Below are 18,114 nucleotides of genomic sequence, written 5' to 3'. Positions count from 1 at the left end.
AGTGGGTGGCCATCCAGAACTTGATGTACCTGATAGAAGGCAGATAAACTCCAGTCCCAATATTTCTACTTTTTTGGCTCAAGTTCAAGGTGACTCCCCAACACCCTTGCACTGTGACTCACCTCTGTCCTACAGCACGATTAGCCCCTCCCCCAGTGCAGCATGACTTCATTCAACAATTTAAGCCTCTTTCTCTGGAGGCCTCCCTGGCTTTCTAGTGCACACAGTATTTTTCAGGCAGCCTGTGTCAATCAATTCAAGTCACTACCGGGCCTGAGCACATTATATACATTCGTGTATAGGAATCACAGTAGCAATGCCCTCCCCCCTACTTCCTTTGTAGAGGTTTGTATTCTTAAGCTCTGATCCAAACGGTAAGGAACATAACAGACACCCCCTGGAGGTGAGAGCTGACCCACAGGGGTAGTGCCCCGCCACTGTTGAGTGATGGTATCAGAACATCCATTTTCCAGTCTAGGTGCTCCCTCCCACCCCAGAAGCCTGGATCATCAGGAGATGGAGACATGGCCCCGCCCGGCCATCCAGCTCTCTCCTTTTGGGGACCCTCTATCATATCGTGTGTCACACCTCAGTCAGCTTTATTTGGCAGGGTGTTGTCCTGCTACGCTCACAGAGACGGGCTGAGCAAGGCCCAAGAGCAACTCCTGACCGAATGGAATATTTTCTTGGAGAGGGAGAGCTATAAGAGATGGAGAGACTTCTTTGGCCCCTGCCAATAACCCTCAGCTTCCCTAGAGACAGGAGGCCAGGCCATCAGAAATCCCCTTCAGAGTGGAGCTAGTAGCCCGGAGAGCTATGAGGTTATCTGCTCTGGGAAACTGAGGCCAGGGGTGGTCATCTAGCTGGCTAGACCCCACCTCTTCCGAGAAAACTGGTTAGACATGGCACATCTCCCCCCGCAGGAAGTCCATATTTTAATGTGAGGAGGAGGGCCAGCGTAGGCGTCCGTGGGGCCGTGGTGGTGGCAGTCCCACCCCACCCCACGGAGACACAGAACCTGCTGTGTAGGGGTAACACCCACCCCACTGCTGCTCCTGGCCTTACAATTTCTAATTGTGGTAAGAGCGGCAGTGGCCAGCCCCCTGGGACTCTGTTGTGCATTCCCAGACGCTACCAGCACACAATGGCCCCTACTTGTCTGCTGTAAACATTGCCAAATATGACAAACAATAACATCGCCACAACAGAAAACTAAGGTGCCAAGAGAGGCAGCATGGGCCTTTGCAAATAGTCTGGGGGCTGGGAATCTGGTCACATAGGCGCTGCTAATCCCTACCATGGCCGTTACACACTTGTGCCTCAATTACCTCATCCGTAAGCTAAAAACCAACAATTCCTTAAGTTTGCATCATGAGATTTTGGAAAGAGCCAGGTATGGTAGCACCCATGTAATCCCAGCACATGGGAAGCCAGCATGGGCTACATACACAGCAGGACCCTACCTCAGAAAACAAAAACAAGATCAGCCTTAGGTAAAACACCAAACAGCTGTAGTGGTAATACCGAAGGCAATGCCCCAGCAACATCAGAGCAGTTATTTCACTGAGTGAATATTTAAGAAAACACCAACATGCTCAGGCTGTCCTACACTCTGAGGACTAGGATGGCGAGCAGGGCACGTGCGGAGCCTGCACCTTCACAGTTTAGCCCGGCAGGGGAGGGTCATGACAGATAGAAGCAGACACGCAAATTACAACACGTGGGAAGTGTTTAGGAGAGAAACAGGACAACTCTGGAGGTCGGCGAGGGAGGTCAAGAAAGGCTTCCATGAGGAGGTGATATTTAGGCTGAGACTTGAGGCTTCGAGTCAGCTGCCCAGGCTCCCGGGTGTGGCTGAAGAGAGCAACTCAAAGCTGTGTGGTTCAGACGTGCTACTGACGGTGATGGGTCTGAGGCCAGAGCTGAGTGACCTGCCGAGTCTCACGGTCAGTGTGTAGCACAGCCAGGCATCTGCACCCAAAGTCTCATCCTCACTTCTAGCCACGCAGGAGACCAAGGCTGCTTTCAGTGCCCACACTCACCTCTGCTTCCAGGTTGTTATTTACTCTCTCTGGCATAAAGCAACAAGTACGACCTGTGTGGCTGCGGCACCAGCATCCCTGGAGTCTACAGATTAGGTGTGCTGCATCGAAGGAATCCTCACCCTTGACATGAACACTGGCCTGTGCTCTCTCCTTCTCCACTGCGTGGGGTGGGGTGGGGTGTGGGCAGGGGCGGGGGGGTGTCACGACACACCAAGCTTGGAGGGTGTATGATCTGATACTTAGCAGGGCTTTCTTCAGCCCCTTGGCATTATTCAGATTTCCTTGCTCCCAGGGTATGGACAAAAATATCACTGAATTCAATGTCATTATTGGCAAGCACCCACAGGCCCAAAAAAACCCAGACAGGGGGACACTTAGGGGCCTGGAGACCAGAATCTCCTTTTAGACTCTACCAAGGCTTCCTTCCAAAGAGTCAGTTCCCTTTAAGAGGTAATAATATGCCTAATGATTATATTGCAGTGCTTTTTAATTACAATGCCTTGAAGGTTTGTACTTTATACTTTTCAAAGTTCTTTCCATTGAGATAATGTTTACAAAGTGAGCTTTTTAAGTATGCTTTTAAAATGTGTGGTCTTATTAAAACATTACCTGGTTTTAATCCCTTAATGGTATTCAGAGAGAGCCTCACATACGTCCAGCACTCATGGGAAACACACCTAAGGGTGAAATCTCCATCCTAGGTCACACAGACCAGAGAGCAGTATAGAACAATCTTTCAGACTCCCAAACACTCCCAAAAGTGTCTTTGAGCTTCATGGGGTGGGTAGGCTTTGCCAGGGGCACAAAACAAGAGAAGGTGGCCCCAAGAGCATTTAGAATCTGTGTGGCAAAACAAAAGCAGAGAAACACAGAAGGATTGTGGTCATTCTGACACTATTTGGAGGCCAAGGAATTCAAGTGGGTGAAAGCTTGTCACTCCCCAAAATAAACAAGGGCCCTAGAGACCTAACTCAAGGAGAATTAAGGTGAAGTCACCACCCTTGTTATGATAGTTGTACCCATACAAGGAGCTACAGGTGGCTGGAGCATCAAGACACCTGTTGATCTAGATGAAATGGAGTTTCTACTGTGCTTCAGAGATGGCTCAGTGTTGCTAAATCCATGCTCAGTGGTACAGACAGCTGCCTGGTTCCTCTAGTCCTCCAGCTCTCCCCACAGCCTCGAGCTAGCTGCAGAACAAGGGGGCCACACCAGCTTAAGATATACCTAGACCCTAGCATCTCACTGACCAAGACCAGACAGAACCTGCTAGAAGTTCCGGAAAAGTAAAGGAGGAAATTTATTTTTAAGGAAGCTAATGAGAAGGCTTAGTAGTTAAAAGCACATATTACTCTTTCAGATGATCCAGGCCCAGTTCCAAACACCCATGCCCAGTAGCTTACAACCACTTGTAATTCCAGCTCCAAGGGACCCAACACCCTCTTCTGGTCTCTGCAGGTACCTGCACCCATACAAACATAAACACATACACATACATTTTTTTAAACATTGAAGAAATAACACATTTAGAAAATAAACACGGATGTATCAACATGGAGTCATTCACAGGCTGGCAGATGTCTAGTCCCAGGTGAACCTGGCTAAGGCAGCTTCCTTTTTCCTCCCTGGGGCCTGTAAAGAGTGATGGGGATGTAGACGCTGGACTCACACTATGTGTCATGATGTGGGCACATGCCACTTCCTGGTCTTAGGGTCTCTTAGAGCTTCCTGCAGGCTTCCAGAGGATTGCCCAAGGTCTCAGTCTGAGCTGTGCTGCAAAGTTCCACTGCCTCCTGCCCCTCTCTGATTCTGGCAAGGTGATTAAGGCTCCCTGGCCCCAGAAGACCCATCTCTGGGCTCAGGCACGAAGCTCGCACAGCAGGCACATCAAAGCAAACCTGGCCTAACAGACCAGCCAGGACTGAGAAAGCGGCCTCTCCATTCCACAACCACTTCTGGGGACAGAAAAGAACTACGAGTTGAGACGTACAGTTGTCAGCGTGAGGTTAAATTTTAACCTCCCTTGAAGCAGCATTGGGTAGGGTAAGCTAATGAAGCCAGGATCAGAGCTGCTGGCCTCTGCTGTCCCTGGAGTGGGATCCTGTCCAGGGGTTTGAGATCTTTGACTGACTCGTGGCCCACAAGTGTTCAGCTGTGACCTTAAGTGCTTAATTCCTCCGGGGAAAAGGTTACACCTGCTTGCGGAGAGCACTGGGCTCCGACGGACCGTCCTACCCAGGTGACTCCGAAAGATGATGCCCTGCCCCCTGCCCCCACTCTCCTGGCACCATGGGACCCAGAACATCGGAGCTGGGTTTTAGGGAGTGGCGCAGCTACATAACAGAAAAGGAGAAGGTCACGGAGCTCCTTGCCCAGAGCACTCTGGGCACGATGTGTGATGCAGAGCTACCAGTAGAGAGACCGACTAAAGGAGTGGTCTGACTCGGCCTTGGCTGCGGAACTCCCTCACATGGTAGGTGCTGAAGGGTTGTCTTATCTTTCTCCAGTGAGAAATGGCAAGAAGGGCTGGAGTGGATGACCTTTCCAAATGCCTAAGGGGACAGAGGCTTTGCCATCAGAGTGAGAATTTGAGGGTATAAGGCATTGCGGTTTTAGGGTAATAGCAAGCCGTCCCCCTTCTGGCTTCCATTCTGAACTCTAGCACCTATGACTCCCAAGTAGTTGTGCAAGCAAAAAAAGAAACATGTACCTAAATGACAGCCGGTTTCGTAAGACCCGTGGGTGCTGTGCTTTGAGGTCATTTCTATGGAGCACCACCAAGACTTCCTTCAGGCACTCCTAGGTGTTCACTCTCTAGCTAGGCTCATGGGAGAAGGATAAAAACAGTGATCTGAACAGCTTCTCCTGTCCCCGGAGAGGAAGGGTAAAGATTCCATCAACCTGACTTGAGAAGGCCCTGTCCCCAAGCACAGGTCCAGGCCCCATCTCTTCTGTTGGGAGAGTCACCGACTCAGCGCTGGAAGGAGCACTCGCCAGCCCAGGCCTGCGCACTCCTGTCTTGCCATCTGCTCAGTCCTAGTCCATCTCCACCGGGGCAGCCTATAGTTGCTGCCTGTGCAAACCCAAATTCTAATCTTTGAGGCTGAGGTCTTAAGTAATGCTCTCTTGAATCGCCGTGTCCTTTTAACTTCGCACAACACACAGTTCTCAGTTCCTGTCCATCTTCTGGCTCAATGCTTTATCTGGACTAGTTTTGCTTTCTTACTCCACAACATCCTACATCCAACAACAAGATGGCAACATCCTAAAAATGCAGCTAGGATACTCATCAATGTCAACCGCCACACGTGAGTCATTTGAATAGGTCAGAGCTGGTCAAATGCCTCACTGTGATCTTTTTGTGCAGCACAGTCCCCAGATGAGTAGATACCCTGCAAACACACATGCTCAGTACAAGGCCACTGTTACCACAAGCCTCATCACGCATGATGACTATCAAATAAAGATGGGGTAAGCTGATCTGAGCCTGTGTTTTCCATCTCCCTTCACTAAGCTCCCCAAATTCCCGAATTCCCACTACAAACAGCTACAGGGCACCTAAAATGGAGATGAGAAACAAGTTTTAAGATCGTGATGCAAATTTAAAAAATTCAGACTGACGACCCAATTGATACAGGGTTACAGGGTGCTGCTGACCAGAGAAGGCTTGCCAGGGAAGAAGCCCTCAGAGGGCTGGTATCTATTTGCACAAATTTCCCACCAGGCAACTGGTTGACCTCTGAGTTAATCTGGGGAATTCTGCTGTTTAGCTGGCATCTGCCTTAGAGAACTGTGCATCCTCGATGTGAGGCATTGACATACTAACCTGCCCGTTCCTTGCATTTGATCGCAAATATTGTTCATCTGGTCCAGGCCCAGCTCTTTTCTTTTTTGTTCTTTCTAAGCAGAAATGGATGACGACAAGTTGTGTGGAAGGAGACATCTGGGCCTGAGAAATGGGCTTTGTAACTAACCCCAGGGACACCAACAGAGCATTTCTGTATTTTTTTAATGGAACATGATTTCAGAGAGAAATGAAAAAGGATCAAGGTTTTATAGAACACACCAGAAAATCAGGCATCCCTGCTCTTGAGCAATGTGCAATCTTCTTGGAAAGGCAAGAACAAGTAAAATGCCATTAGATAACAAGGAAATATAATCGCCTCCTTGGCAAACATAAGCAGAAGCTAACTGGAGGGGTTAGTGGCAGAGCGGAAATGACTATGGGGTTCTACTACAGGGAAGGAGCTTAGACTCATGATAGGAAAAGCGTGAGCCATTTGAGCAAAAAGAGAGGAAAACCAACCAGGCGTGGACTAGTGTACAAGAACAGGCAGGGATGAGTACGATGGCATGCCTTTTTGGCAGAGGAAAGAGGCTTGTGACCAGAACTCAGGAGGCATCATGGGTAAAAGTGGAACAAGTGGGAGACCCGGAGTGGGTTCCTAATTGCCAGCAAGGTCAACCATCACATAGGTTCCCGTTGGAAAGGACTTTGGGTCATATTCCTACCTCTTCATTCAGGCTCTGAGAATCTAAACTAATCCTTGAGATCTTCAGAGAAACACACAAGTCAGCATAGAACCCCCTTGCCACGAGGAAAATTTGCTGTGCTCCCAGGACCATGGAGAAGGCCTGAAACAGGGCAGTATCTGTATCATGCAAGCATCTTTCAGGAGCCTAACCATGCCAGTGTTAGGGCTTTTCTAAGTAAATGCATTGGTAACCAATTTCCAGAGAATGCCAGATGACTCCAGAGTGGTGTCACAGAATACAGTAGGATTCCCTCTGGCTCCTTGACCACCACAAAAGGCTTCACCAAATGGGTGGGGCACACTGGCAGAACCAAAAAAAAAAACCATAATGCCAGTAATAAAGCCAGAAAAAGGCCTTGGCTTCTATGCCCCACCCACCATTAATCCCCTTAAGTCCTGGGTATAGAATAAAAGAGACTCCTGCTACACGGTGATATGGTTACAATTATAGACGCTCCCTTGTCACCAGTGAAATGTGACCTTCATATTTCCCTTGTCGTAATAACTAGGTAAACATTTGTTGTGCAAGCACACAAATAAAGGTTCTAAAGGTGAAATGTGGTGTGTCTGGTAACGCCACACTGCTCCAAGCCTGGGACAAGAAAGCCTTTTGGCTCTACACATGCTCTCTCTCTCTCTCTCTCTCCCTTTACCCTAGACACCAAAATTAGCTCCATCGACCTCAGCCAGGGCTGGAGTGAAAGCTGCCATTCTAAAATAGCATCTGGGAACTCTTGGACACACCAGAGAGAAACACAAGGGTACAGTGGCTCACAGACACCTACTGAGAAGTTATTTCGCTGGACTGATTAAAAAAAAAAGACTATATAGGAAGTAAGCATTATTAGACCTTCTAGAAGTTAAGAGAATTGCCCATGTGGCATACTTTAAATATCTTATTTACCCTGCTAAGTACTACTGTTTCTATTCAGAGAGCATGATGGGGTCATAGGTTCATAAAATATTGTAGAGGTTGCATGGGTCGTATAAGTATTTATGTAATGGCTATGCTTCAGCCCAAAGTTTTACTTTACAAACATGTGCAGTCTTATTATTTCAAGGCTGCTCTGCAAGCACCATGTCTACTTTTCTCACTCACCTAGAGAACTGGCTTTTAGAACTTGGAAAAAAGTGAGCTTCTCGGCCTCTCTCAGGCCTAATTCTCTGCTATTCCCACATGGAATTCATAAACAAAGCCAAGGGACTGTGTGTGTGTGTGTGTGTGTGTGTGTGTGTGTGTGTGTGTGTGTGTGTGTGTGTGTTGAAAGGCACTCTTTCCCTGCAACCCTGTATGACGTATTTTCCAGAACAATCTTTCCCAACACTCCAAAGTGCTTCAGCAACAGGAAGTCGTAAAGGTAGGAAGAAGGCCTGTAAATATTTGCTGTAATTACTCATTAGTAATGAGAGGAGCTAGTGCTGTGGTTTTTGTCGCTCCTTTGAGTTCCTAACTATGCCCCCCAAATGAAACCAAACCAAACCAGGAGCCCGAGGCGGTATCCGGGGGCCCAGCCTTGCCACACCTAGGTACACCTCTAGATTTGACTTTAGATGATGTGGTTTGGTTCTCTCAGCAGCTCTAGTTCCCAAATACAAAAAGGTGAGCATGTGCTGTTCTTGTTTCCCCATAACAAGAGGCGGTCAGGACAAATCTCACGCAGTGATGACAGCCTCGGAGCTCTTAATCACGAGTAAAGGATGTGTATTTGTTAACAGTAGACAGAGAACACTAGGTGCACAGCATCGTGGTTTGAGTTATTACCGGTCCCAAATCATACGGTAGTTGACATATTTTAGCGGGACTTATAAAACATTCCTAACTTTCTTAGATGAAGCCTGTGTATCCTTTTATTCTTAGCAAACTACTGACTTCCCACAGTTAGAGGCCAACTAACTTCTCACTTCAAACCAACACGAGTCCAGAAGAGGCCACTAAAATTACTCATTTACATATAAGAGTGCGAGTGGCTAAGGCCCGGCATTTGGGGGTAGCCCACAGGGCAGCAGGGCTAAATGTCTAAAACAGTGGTTCTCAACCTTCCCAACACTGCAACACTTTAATAGCAGTCCCCCATATTGTGGTGACTCCCCCCCACCACAAAATAATTTTCGTTGCCACTTCATAACTGTAATTTTGCTTCTGTTATGAGTTGTAGTAAAGATCTATGTTTTCTGATAGTCTTAGGTGATCCCTGTGAAAGGGTCATTCGACCCCCCACAGAGGGGTGGAGACCCACAACTGCTCATAAATACTATGGTCAATAGGGTACCACAGTAGATCCATGTTTGTGTTTAGTTACATAATCTAACCGGGTGAAAATCACGAGTTTTCTGATTTCGAGCACCTACCTATGACATTTAATTTTCTTTTTTCAACCTGAAAGTTGTCACTAGAAGAGTGACAGTGAGAGTGTAGTGTCACTGGGGGAACACAGGAAACTTCTCACAGTCCATTTCCATGACTGTGGAATTAAGAAAATGACAGATGGAGATTACATATGTTGTTTTTAATTATGGGGGGTGCATTTATATGCAGGTGACTGCAGTACCTGTGGAGCCTGGGTATCAGATCCCTGGGGGCTGGGCTTAGAAGCAGTTATGAGCACACAGCCAAAACCAGGTCTTCTGAAAGATCCGTAAGTACTCTTAAGTGTTGAGCCAGCTCACGCTCACACACACACACACACACACACACACACACACACACGCACACACACACACACACACGCACACACGCACACATGCACACACGCACGCATGCACGCACGCACACGCTTTCATGTGGTTGTTTTACTTCCCAGCAAGCCATTCTTTCTGAAACCTCACTCTGTATGAGAAAGTGTCTGCTCCCTAGGGTCTGGCATACACATTACTCACAGCCTTAAAGAATTGTGTGCTTTCTGGTAGGTGACACTATATTACAGGAGCCTTAAGGATGTACTGGTAGCCCCTGGAAACAGCCTGAGGCCATAAGCAAACCAGTATTTCTTGAGCAATCAGGAAAAGAAAAGCTACTCAGAAGTCCATAACACTCTGGTCATTGTCAAACTTATCTCTTTGGTTTGGGGGATCTCAGAGGAACTCAGGACATTTTTTTTTCTCCTCAATCGCATGCTCTCAGATCCGGTCTGTGTCTTTCAAATAGCAAGGCCAGACAGATGACACCAAATTGCACACACTCTCCTTGAAGATGGCAAGTAGTCTTGTTAGCTGCATATATTCACAGATGCTTCCCCCCCACACACACCGTGGCAGCCCCGCCCTCTGTTATGACATGTTTCAACGCAATCATGGCTTGTGACAAGTAAACTCCGAAAGACCTCAGGGTTCTTAGTACAGGGACTAGTGGTGCTCAGTAGAGATAGGACTCCATAAAAATACAAAATATGATCACAACAATCATAACCACTCTTTATCCCCCCATCCATTCTTTCCTTCCTGTGCTGGAAATTTCAAAAGATCAAAGGCTCAGAGGAAGTGCTGTTCATCTTGATTTGTAGATGGTTCTTCAGAACCCACAGAGGAAGAGCGCCTAACAGGTTCCCCTGCACAATGGAGTCTGAAGACTGAGTAGTTATTGAAGTCTTGCCACCAGCAAAGGGTGGGTAGAAAGCTTTGAACTTCTAGGGGCCATAGAGAACTGTCTCCTGTTCGAGCTGAGAGAAAAAAATCCATAAAAAAATAAGAAATTCCAGGAGTTCCAGGAATACCCTTTGGATCTGCAGTTCCTGCCTGTGTGTGAGGTTTGATACAAGGGATGAATCACAAGAGAGAAAGTCATTATAATAATTATAAACACAACAAAAGAAGTTATCATTTATAGAGTGCTTACCACATTCAGAACAGGGCATTAAGTGCTTTATAGGCCTCTTAGGTAGGGCCAGGAGGCATGGAACAGTTGGTAAAGCTGTGGACTCTGGAGACACTTTGCCCAAGCAAAGTCTCAGCTCTCCTGCACTGCCTGGGATGTTGGACTGCAACCTTGCTGTACTTGAGTTCCCATCAGTGATGTGGGGATAATGACAGGGCTTATCTCACAGGGTTGTTACAAGGATTAAGAAAGTTAATCCACGTAAAGTTCTGAGGACATTGCTGGCACAGGAAAGCAGAGTGCTGGGCCTTTTGGCTTGCCCTCCCGAATGTAGCAGCTCATTTCTCCTAAGAATACATCCATTTCTAGGGTACGAAAGAATCCCCAGAGAGCGGAGAATAATGGAAAATGTGAGTGTAAATTTCTTTTCATGGGCACTCCCCACGACAAGAAGAGACCTTGGCATTGAGATGTGGGCGCAGACAGTCTGCAGCCTCCACCAAAAGATCCTAAAACTCAGCTCTAGGCTGCTAACCAAGACAATCAGGAAGAAGACCTTGCCTCTTCCAAAGGACAGCTCCTTTGAAAGGCGGCTAGGAGCTGAGCAAGGGATAGGGCTAGAGCTCAGTGGTAGAGATTGCTTGCCCAGCATGTATAGAGTCCTGGATTCAATCCTCATGGGGAGGGAAGATCAAGATTAACTTTTTAAAAAGCCCAAAGAAACAAACATGCACTTAATAGAATGTGAGAGATGGAATACTACGCTTTGTAAAGCTTGGGGAAAGGAACCCACTCCCCTTTCAGTCCTCACGGAGTCAGTCAGCTCCATTTGTCGCCCTCAATGGAAACAGAAACCTCTAAGTTGTCACTGTGGAGGCCTCGGAGGCCTACAAGAGTCCTCTCTCCATAGTCCTCGCCCAAAGCAAATGTATACATCAGTTAAATGTGGTAGTCATTTTGTCTATGATGCCAAAGTTCACAATGGAGAACACCCTTGAAGCCTCCATGTTTTTACTTATTTTACCCCCAAGTGCTACCTTCTACACTGGCTGTCTCTGGGATCCAGTTTATGCTGGTGTCCAGCATCTACCCTTCATTATTTCAGGGACACTGTGAGCCAGCTTCCCCACTTATATCAATGTGTCTAGATAAGTGTGTAGTTACCAAGTGAAATGCCACTCCAGAGTTTCTTTTCTTTAGTTTCAAATATTTGAACCCTACAAAAGAAAAAGCACATGGGTGCCGGCACTGAAGACTTCTTGTGTGGTCCTTTCTGCACCCCAATACAGACCAAGCAATTGAAAGAAAGTTTCTTAGTTTTCAGCATTTTTTGTTTGATTGTTTTTTCAGAGTGGGAGTGTTTGCCCTGGGCCTGTTGTTGCCTTATTACTACTTAATATCATGTATGAATCATGAGAATCGACAACATGGAGACAGGGGGGGGGGGATACAGGTAAAGAATACAGGGAGAAGACAGTGCTGACTCAGCAGCAGGGTAGAAGTTGCCTTAGTTTGCTCAACAGTCAAAACTAAGGGGAGATCACAGGGTAAGATGGAAAGGGAAACCATATATTGATATAGGACAGAACTGGGGGAGATTGAAAAAACAAAGACAAAGCAAATAAGTGTTGAATAGAAAAGATTCCTCAAAAGAGGAAAAGCCTAAATGCTGAAAGAATTAATCACAATAAGTACTTCAAATGCATTGGGCTGAAGTCCTGGAGCTTTAAGAATTATCTGCTTGGTTCCCTCTAATTCTAAGCACTTTATGCCATGGATTCCTAGAATACTGGGAATCACTGTGTGTGTGTACGCACACACACACACACGCACACACACACGGCAAAGAAGCAGTGACAGAGAAATCAATTTACAATGTAAATAAAGTGGACTGTTTCCATCTCACGACTTTCATCCCCTTGAAAACACCTAACATTGCCATACAACAATCTGGCAGCTGTGGAATGTTCTCCACTTCACAAAGCAACTTGCTACATCCAGTACATCCAGGAACTAAGGAGGGTCTTTTCATTGGTTTTGCTCAGTGAAGTCCACCAGAGTAGCAGGGTTTTTTGTTTTTCCTTTCTTTCTACCTGAAATAAAGAAAAGCCACCCAAGCTTACATTTCTCAAAGTTTGTAGATACAGAAAGTAGCGCCAACTGACTGGCTGACTTCATTTCTGTCACAGCTGGAAGGCTCTTGCAATTATCTAGGAAAGTAAATCTCCCATTTTGAAGGCTCAGGGGTCTGGTGGTGGTGAGCTGCACTAACTCTTTGGAAATCCTCAGTGGCTAGAAGCATGTCAGGGCTGGGGGTCTGCTGACCACATACTGACTGTAAACGAACCAGAGTTCTGCTTCTTATCAGCCCTAATTTACCTGGTGAGGAGAGGGGCCATTTTACCTTCCCTGGGCCTTGTCCAGAGAGACAAAATATTTTTATGACTTCATACTGTTTACACAATCATCTTAAAGGGCCACAATAAAACGAACCTTAAGTCTCAACACCTTCTAAAGTCTCTATGAAAGCTGTACACATGAAGTACAGTTTAAAGTGCCGGAACTGTGAGTGTTACATAACAGTTCTCTAGTGTTCTATAGTTCTGGTAGTACACCAAAAAAAAAAAAATGCTGACAAGTGTTGAAGGAACTCTTGTTAGAAAAAAAGCTTCAGCTTGAGAAACCCATCCTGTATTGTTTCCTTGACTTGAACAAATGATGGCCTTTGGTTTCATTTTCTGGCCAGCGTGAGAAGCTGGCCACAGTTTGGAAACTTGAAGGCTCAGGTGTCTACAATTCCATGTGCCCTGGCATCAAGGAGAGAGTACTCCTGAAAGGTGCTTGGACCAGAGTCTGGCTTAGGGCCTGGCCATCCTGGGGCCGGGCTTCCGTTTACCTTCATTACTCGCCCTGCAAATCTCTACTTGAGCACATCCACGCTTAGCTCTTCCCAGAGTCAGGAGCCTTGGAGGATTGGTGACGCCTCTGCTTCATCTAAACTCAACAGAGCTGGTCATAGTTCCCTCTGCCAAAGCCTGTTAGCCAGTCAGCAATTAAAGGCCGACTCTTCATTGTTATGGATTAATATATCCACCCACACAGGAATGTTTGGGAAAAAAAGCAATCCTTCTGGATTCTTGAGGGGCTGTTTCTAGAATGAATAGTGAAAATGTTCAACTATGTTCTAGAGAAGAAACAGCTCTTAAACCAATAAAAATACAAATCTTTCAGAACCACTAGTGGGTGGAATCCAGGAAACCCTGCAGCTCACAACAATTTAGTGAAGCAATCAATGTCCTGCTTCACAATTTTTAAATACATCTCTATGCTCCAAGAAGCCAACCAATACAACCAGAGTCTCAGTGCCGTTGGCCTAACAGGCACTGGGCAGTGAGGAACTTGCACAAGGCTTGCCCTGACTTTCCTTAACACACACAAAAATCCCTTCCAGGCTACCACTAGGGTGCTACACCACCCGCAGCGGCCTCCTAGGAGGTTCACAGGCGGCCAGTGTGTTTCACTGGTTCTTAAAGCAGCCGCTGGCTCTCATCGATAATTTGTAGTGTTATTATGCAACTTTCTTCCTGTTCCTACTGGGGCTCCCGGTATCCTGCAACAGCCCTCTGCTAAGGAGGCTCTGTAAGTCGGGTATGGAAACAGCCTTTCCCATGATTGGTAGACCTAAGAGCAAGATGACACTTCACACCGATTACCATCAGGCCTCATCTCTGCAAATGCGACAGTCACCCATAGGCACCGCAGTAATAAAATGTTCAGTAAGTTCCCCCAGCGGCTCTGGGCTGTCTGACTTCGCGGTTTTGATTGTTTATGACTGCATTTTGATTGACTTTACAGTTGGAGTCTTTTCCCTTGCTTCTCTGCCCTCAAAGGACACAGCACCCCAGAGCTGTTTGGTGGGCGACAATGGGGAATCTAGAACTCGACTCAATGCTTTCCCCTTAGCGATCCGCCAGCGAAAGGTGCGGGCGCCCGGCCAGGACGGGTGCGATTCGCTCGCGTTTATCAAATCCTTATCGGTGCCCTGAGGTGGGAGTCGTCGCTTTCGACCAGAGGATACACTGTTCCTGGCTCGGGTCCCTAAGTGGAAGTCCAAACAAAAGCCAATGTGCTCTGGGGTCGAGTCCTCAACGCAGTCCTTTCCATCCTGCCTGCGGATCTCCCGCGGCTCGCGCCACTCTGCCGTCACGCGTTCGATTCTGGCCACCCTAGCCAAGAAGGTGCGCAGCCTCAGTGTTAGACGCTCTAGCCCAAGGCTCGCACCGGTCAAGACAGGAGCAAAGGACCAGGCGACCAGCCACAAACTTTTGCAGGAGGCGAGGGTGTACCCAGGGCTGCGCGGCCGCATGGTGCGCTCCCACCCAGGCTCGGAGAGAGCCCGGTGTCCCTGATCCGGGGCTGATTGAAGGGAACGCTAGAACAGCGCCAGTTGGCCGGAGTTGCCTCTCGCCCAGTGCGTAAGGCTCGCCAGGGCAGGCCTTAGTGGCTGCCCTTCTCTGTCTTCTTCAGATACTTGGAGAGGCCCGGTGTCGCCGTCCTCTCTCTGCACACTAAGACACCTGCCCCCGCAGGGCAATCCAGGTCACTACCCACTCTCTGGCGGAGTCTAGAAGCAGGGCGAGGGAAGGGGGTGTTCTAAAACTTAAGTGCGTTCGGGAACAGGGCACTTGGCCGCATTCCGGCTTCTCCGACCAGGGCGCGCCCCCGAGTCGCGCTTTGCCCTCTGTCCCTTGCTAGTTTGGGGCGCAGAGCCCGCGTAGGAGAGTTCTCGGAAAGACCTGAAGGGTCTTAGGAAAAGAAAGGCGTGTCTGCTCAGCAGGTAAACCCCGAGAAAGTCGAGGGCATCAGCCCCAGAAACATTTCAAACCCCTGGCTGGGGAAGCTTGGTGCTCTGGGGACGACAGACTTTGGAAGGCGCCGCGGAAGCACCCCTGACCTCCAGGGCCACCTCTCCGTGACTCAAGGTCTCAGAACGATCGGGTTCGCGACTCTTTTGCGAAGCCGCAGCTGCGCGTCCTTAAAGCCCGCACCTGTTCGCTCAGCCACCCACCGCCACCTCCAGAGCGGTCCTCCGGCCTCCGAGACCTCCCGCACCCTCTCCCGCAAATGTCCCAGGTCGCGCCCGCCTCGCGCGGTTCCGCCACTGCCTGGCACCGAGTTGGTCGCCGGCTTCGACGCCCGCTTACCTTTTCTTCTCCTTGTCAGCTGTCATTGTCGCCGTGTCCCTCCGAGACCCGGAGCACCTGGGTTCCTTAGGCCCGTAGGGGCTGCAGCCGCTGCCTCTGCTGTGGCCCTCGGCGGCTCTCTGTGGCCCCGGCAGGTGTGAAAGGTCTTTAGTGCTCGCAGGTCCGAGTGTCCCGCACAATCAGGTGGAAGTTTGCGGACGCCTGGCTAGGTGCGGTGGAGGAGGGAGGAGAGGGGTGGCGGGGAGGAACCTGCAGGAGGAGGCGGGGCCGGGGAAAGGAGTGGGAGGAGGTTGTAAGACGCCAAAGGAGAGAGCAGCGATAGGGGACCTGAAGGTCCGTTTATCCGCAGACAGGGGTCAGTTTTCTGGGATGTCACAAAACAAAACCAACCAACCAACAAGCAAACAAAAACGATGGCTCGAAGAGAGCGCGTTGGAAGGAATCCGGGGTCAGGCGAGTGCGGCCGCTGAGATGACCATACAGTCTCAGGACACTGCCGAGGATTGTACGGCCGCCTCAGGAGAGCTGGAGCGGAACGCTGGGGACTCCGAAGCTGTGCACCGGCCGCTCTCGAATGTCCGGCTTCCTCGGCTGCCAGCCCACTTTAAAAACTCGGACGGCCCGCCCGCGGGAGGGCGCGAGGGGCGCGGGAGTCCCACAGCGGCCCGGGGGCGGGGAATGGGCGTGTCTAGGGCGGGGAGACAGTCAAGCTCCTCCCCCGCCCGCTGGCTGCCTCGTCCCGGCCAATGGCGAGGCGCGGCCACAGCCTCTGCCCTCGCCCGGGCCCGCCCCTTTCTCCCGGCTGTGCTCCTCTGGCGCTTGCCCAACCCTGCCTCCTCCTTCCGCAGATCGCCGACTTGTTTTTGTGGTCTGCTCAGTTAGCGCCGGGCTGAGTAGGGGCAGGGGTCGGCTACGGAGCCCAGACTGTGACTTCGCGCCAGTGTCCTCTCAGTAGCACATTTCCCCGAGAGCCAGGGCAGGACCGCGGGTCGGGGTCCCACGTGCCGCGGGGGCGTGCAGCGACACTCACAGGTGCTGCTAGGCGTCCCTGCCCCAGCTGTGTGGCTTCCTCTGGCAGGTGGGAATAATTCCCAGGACCCTGACTGCTTGCCAGCCTGGGCGGTGCGTTCTTTTTGGCGAAGGGCAGCTGACCTTGACTTCTGAGTCGGGAGAGGCAGGAGGGGAAAAAGGTGCGGGAGAAAATGTGGCAAAAATAATAAAAATAATAATTGTCTAGGGTTGCTCCTGCGGTGTCTTTTCCTCAACCTCAAACTGTGGGTTGTATGAGGTGCCTGCAGTAGGCTGTTAGGTTATTGCGCATACTAGAGAAGAGGGCTTTGGAGTTCTCCCGCCTGCCTTTGCCAACTCTCAATAAATAACCCAGCATCACCATGGGTTCCCTGGTGTGATCTTGGGGGTGAGCGTTGATAGAACACCCCAAGTCACTGGATCTGCCCTCTAGAGCTCCAGGGTTATCGAATGATACCACCACCTGCTGAAAGTGGTGGATCCCCAGTCCCTCAGGAGCAGGCGGAGAGCTCTTTCGACCTTTTCCACTGTGAGGTGCTCCTGCCCTGACACTTTCTCATTTCCTGATTAGGTAACCCGGGGGAGATCTCCTGCAAGAACAAGCGAGGCCTGGGGGAAAAGCCCCAGGGCTTCACATGTGTGAATTCCCCAGGAAGCAAGCACCTGCAAAGCTAGCCGTCCTGGGACCCAAATCCCCTACTTACTGCATCATTCTCTCACCAACGTTTCCTAGTAAAATTATTAGCAGAAACGGGGTGTGTGTCGGGGTGGAGGGAGCAGATCTTGAGTTTGCATAGGTACACAGAGAGAGGGGCACTCTTCAGGCATTTTTCTGGAGACTTGGGAAGGTATCCGAAGGAACCCAGAGAGTAGAGAAATCAGGAACGAGAGACACTCTACTTGAGAACTTGGAGAACAATCGACATACCTGACTGGGATCTCAAAGACCATTCATTTGTTTCACTCAAAGAAGCTGGTGGGTGATTTCCTACGGCACTTCTCCATCCAGACAACCCTAGTGGACCCATTTATTTGTCTTAATGAGAAATGCAAATTATTAGACATGGTTATAATAAACTGTAAGCATATTTACATCACTTGAGACTGGAATAGAGGAAGGGGGGAGAAAGTCATAAAAACAATTAAAAAAAAAACAAGTACTTTGGCAGCATCAAAGTGCCCCGAATCCTGAGCTGTGCCTGACAGGTGACTAAGCAATCCCTGTAACCCGCAGGGGATGTTTCAATAGGTTATGAAATTCGTTTGGGAGATTTTTAAGAGGAAAGGAAGGACTTGGAGGTGCAAGCCTGTGTGGGGCCCTGGGTTCAATCCCTAGCAAAGGATACTACAAAAGTCACTCAGGAGCACAGCAGCCACATTAATGCAGCCCCTCCCTGTGCCAGCACCCCCTCTTTCTAACTGGGGTTTTAACCTATACATGAAATGGGCCTATAGGATTCCTAGAAGGCCCCAGCCCTGCACAGAGCAGA

At 49.2% G+C, this 18,114-nt stretch overlaps 1 protein-coding gene across 1 annotated transcript in view; it reads right to left on the bottom strand.

Annotated features, from left to right (window-relative positions):
- Positions 1-16,184, bottom strand: part of Epas1 (endothelial PAS domain protein 1) — an 83,174-nt gene extending 66,990 nt beyond the window's left edge. The window contains exon 1 of the mRNA XM_040737613.1: positions 15,596-16,184. Within this exon, the coding sequence (XP_040593547.1) occupies positions 15,596-15,621 (26 nt within the window). The 5' untranslated portion in view covers positions 15,622-16,184. The remainder of the gene's footprint in view (positions 1-15,595) is intronic.
- Between the last annotated feature and the right edge of the window lie 1,930 nt (positions 16,185-18,114).

The sequence above is a fragment of the Mesocricetus auratus genome, unplaced genomic scaffold, assembly GCF_017639785.1.
Source record: "Mesocricetus auratus isolate SY011 unplaced genomic scaffold, BCM_Maur_2.0 Super-Scaffold_100676, whole genome shotgun sequence".
Taxonomy (NCBI): domain Eukaryota; kingdom Metazoa; phylum Chordata; class Mammalia; order Rodentia; family Cricetidae; genus Mesocricetus; species Mesocricetus auratus.
The sequence above is the reverse complement of the archived record's forward strand: the minus strand, read 5'-3'. Positions and strand labels throughout refer to the sequence as shown.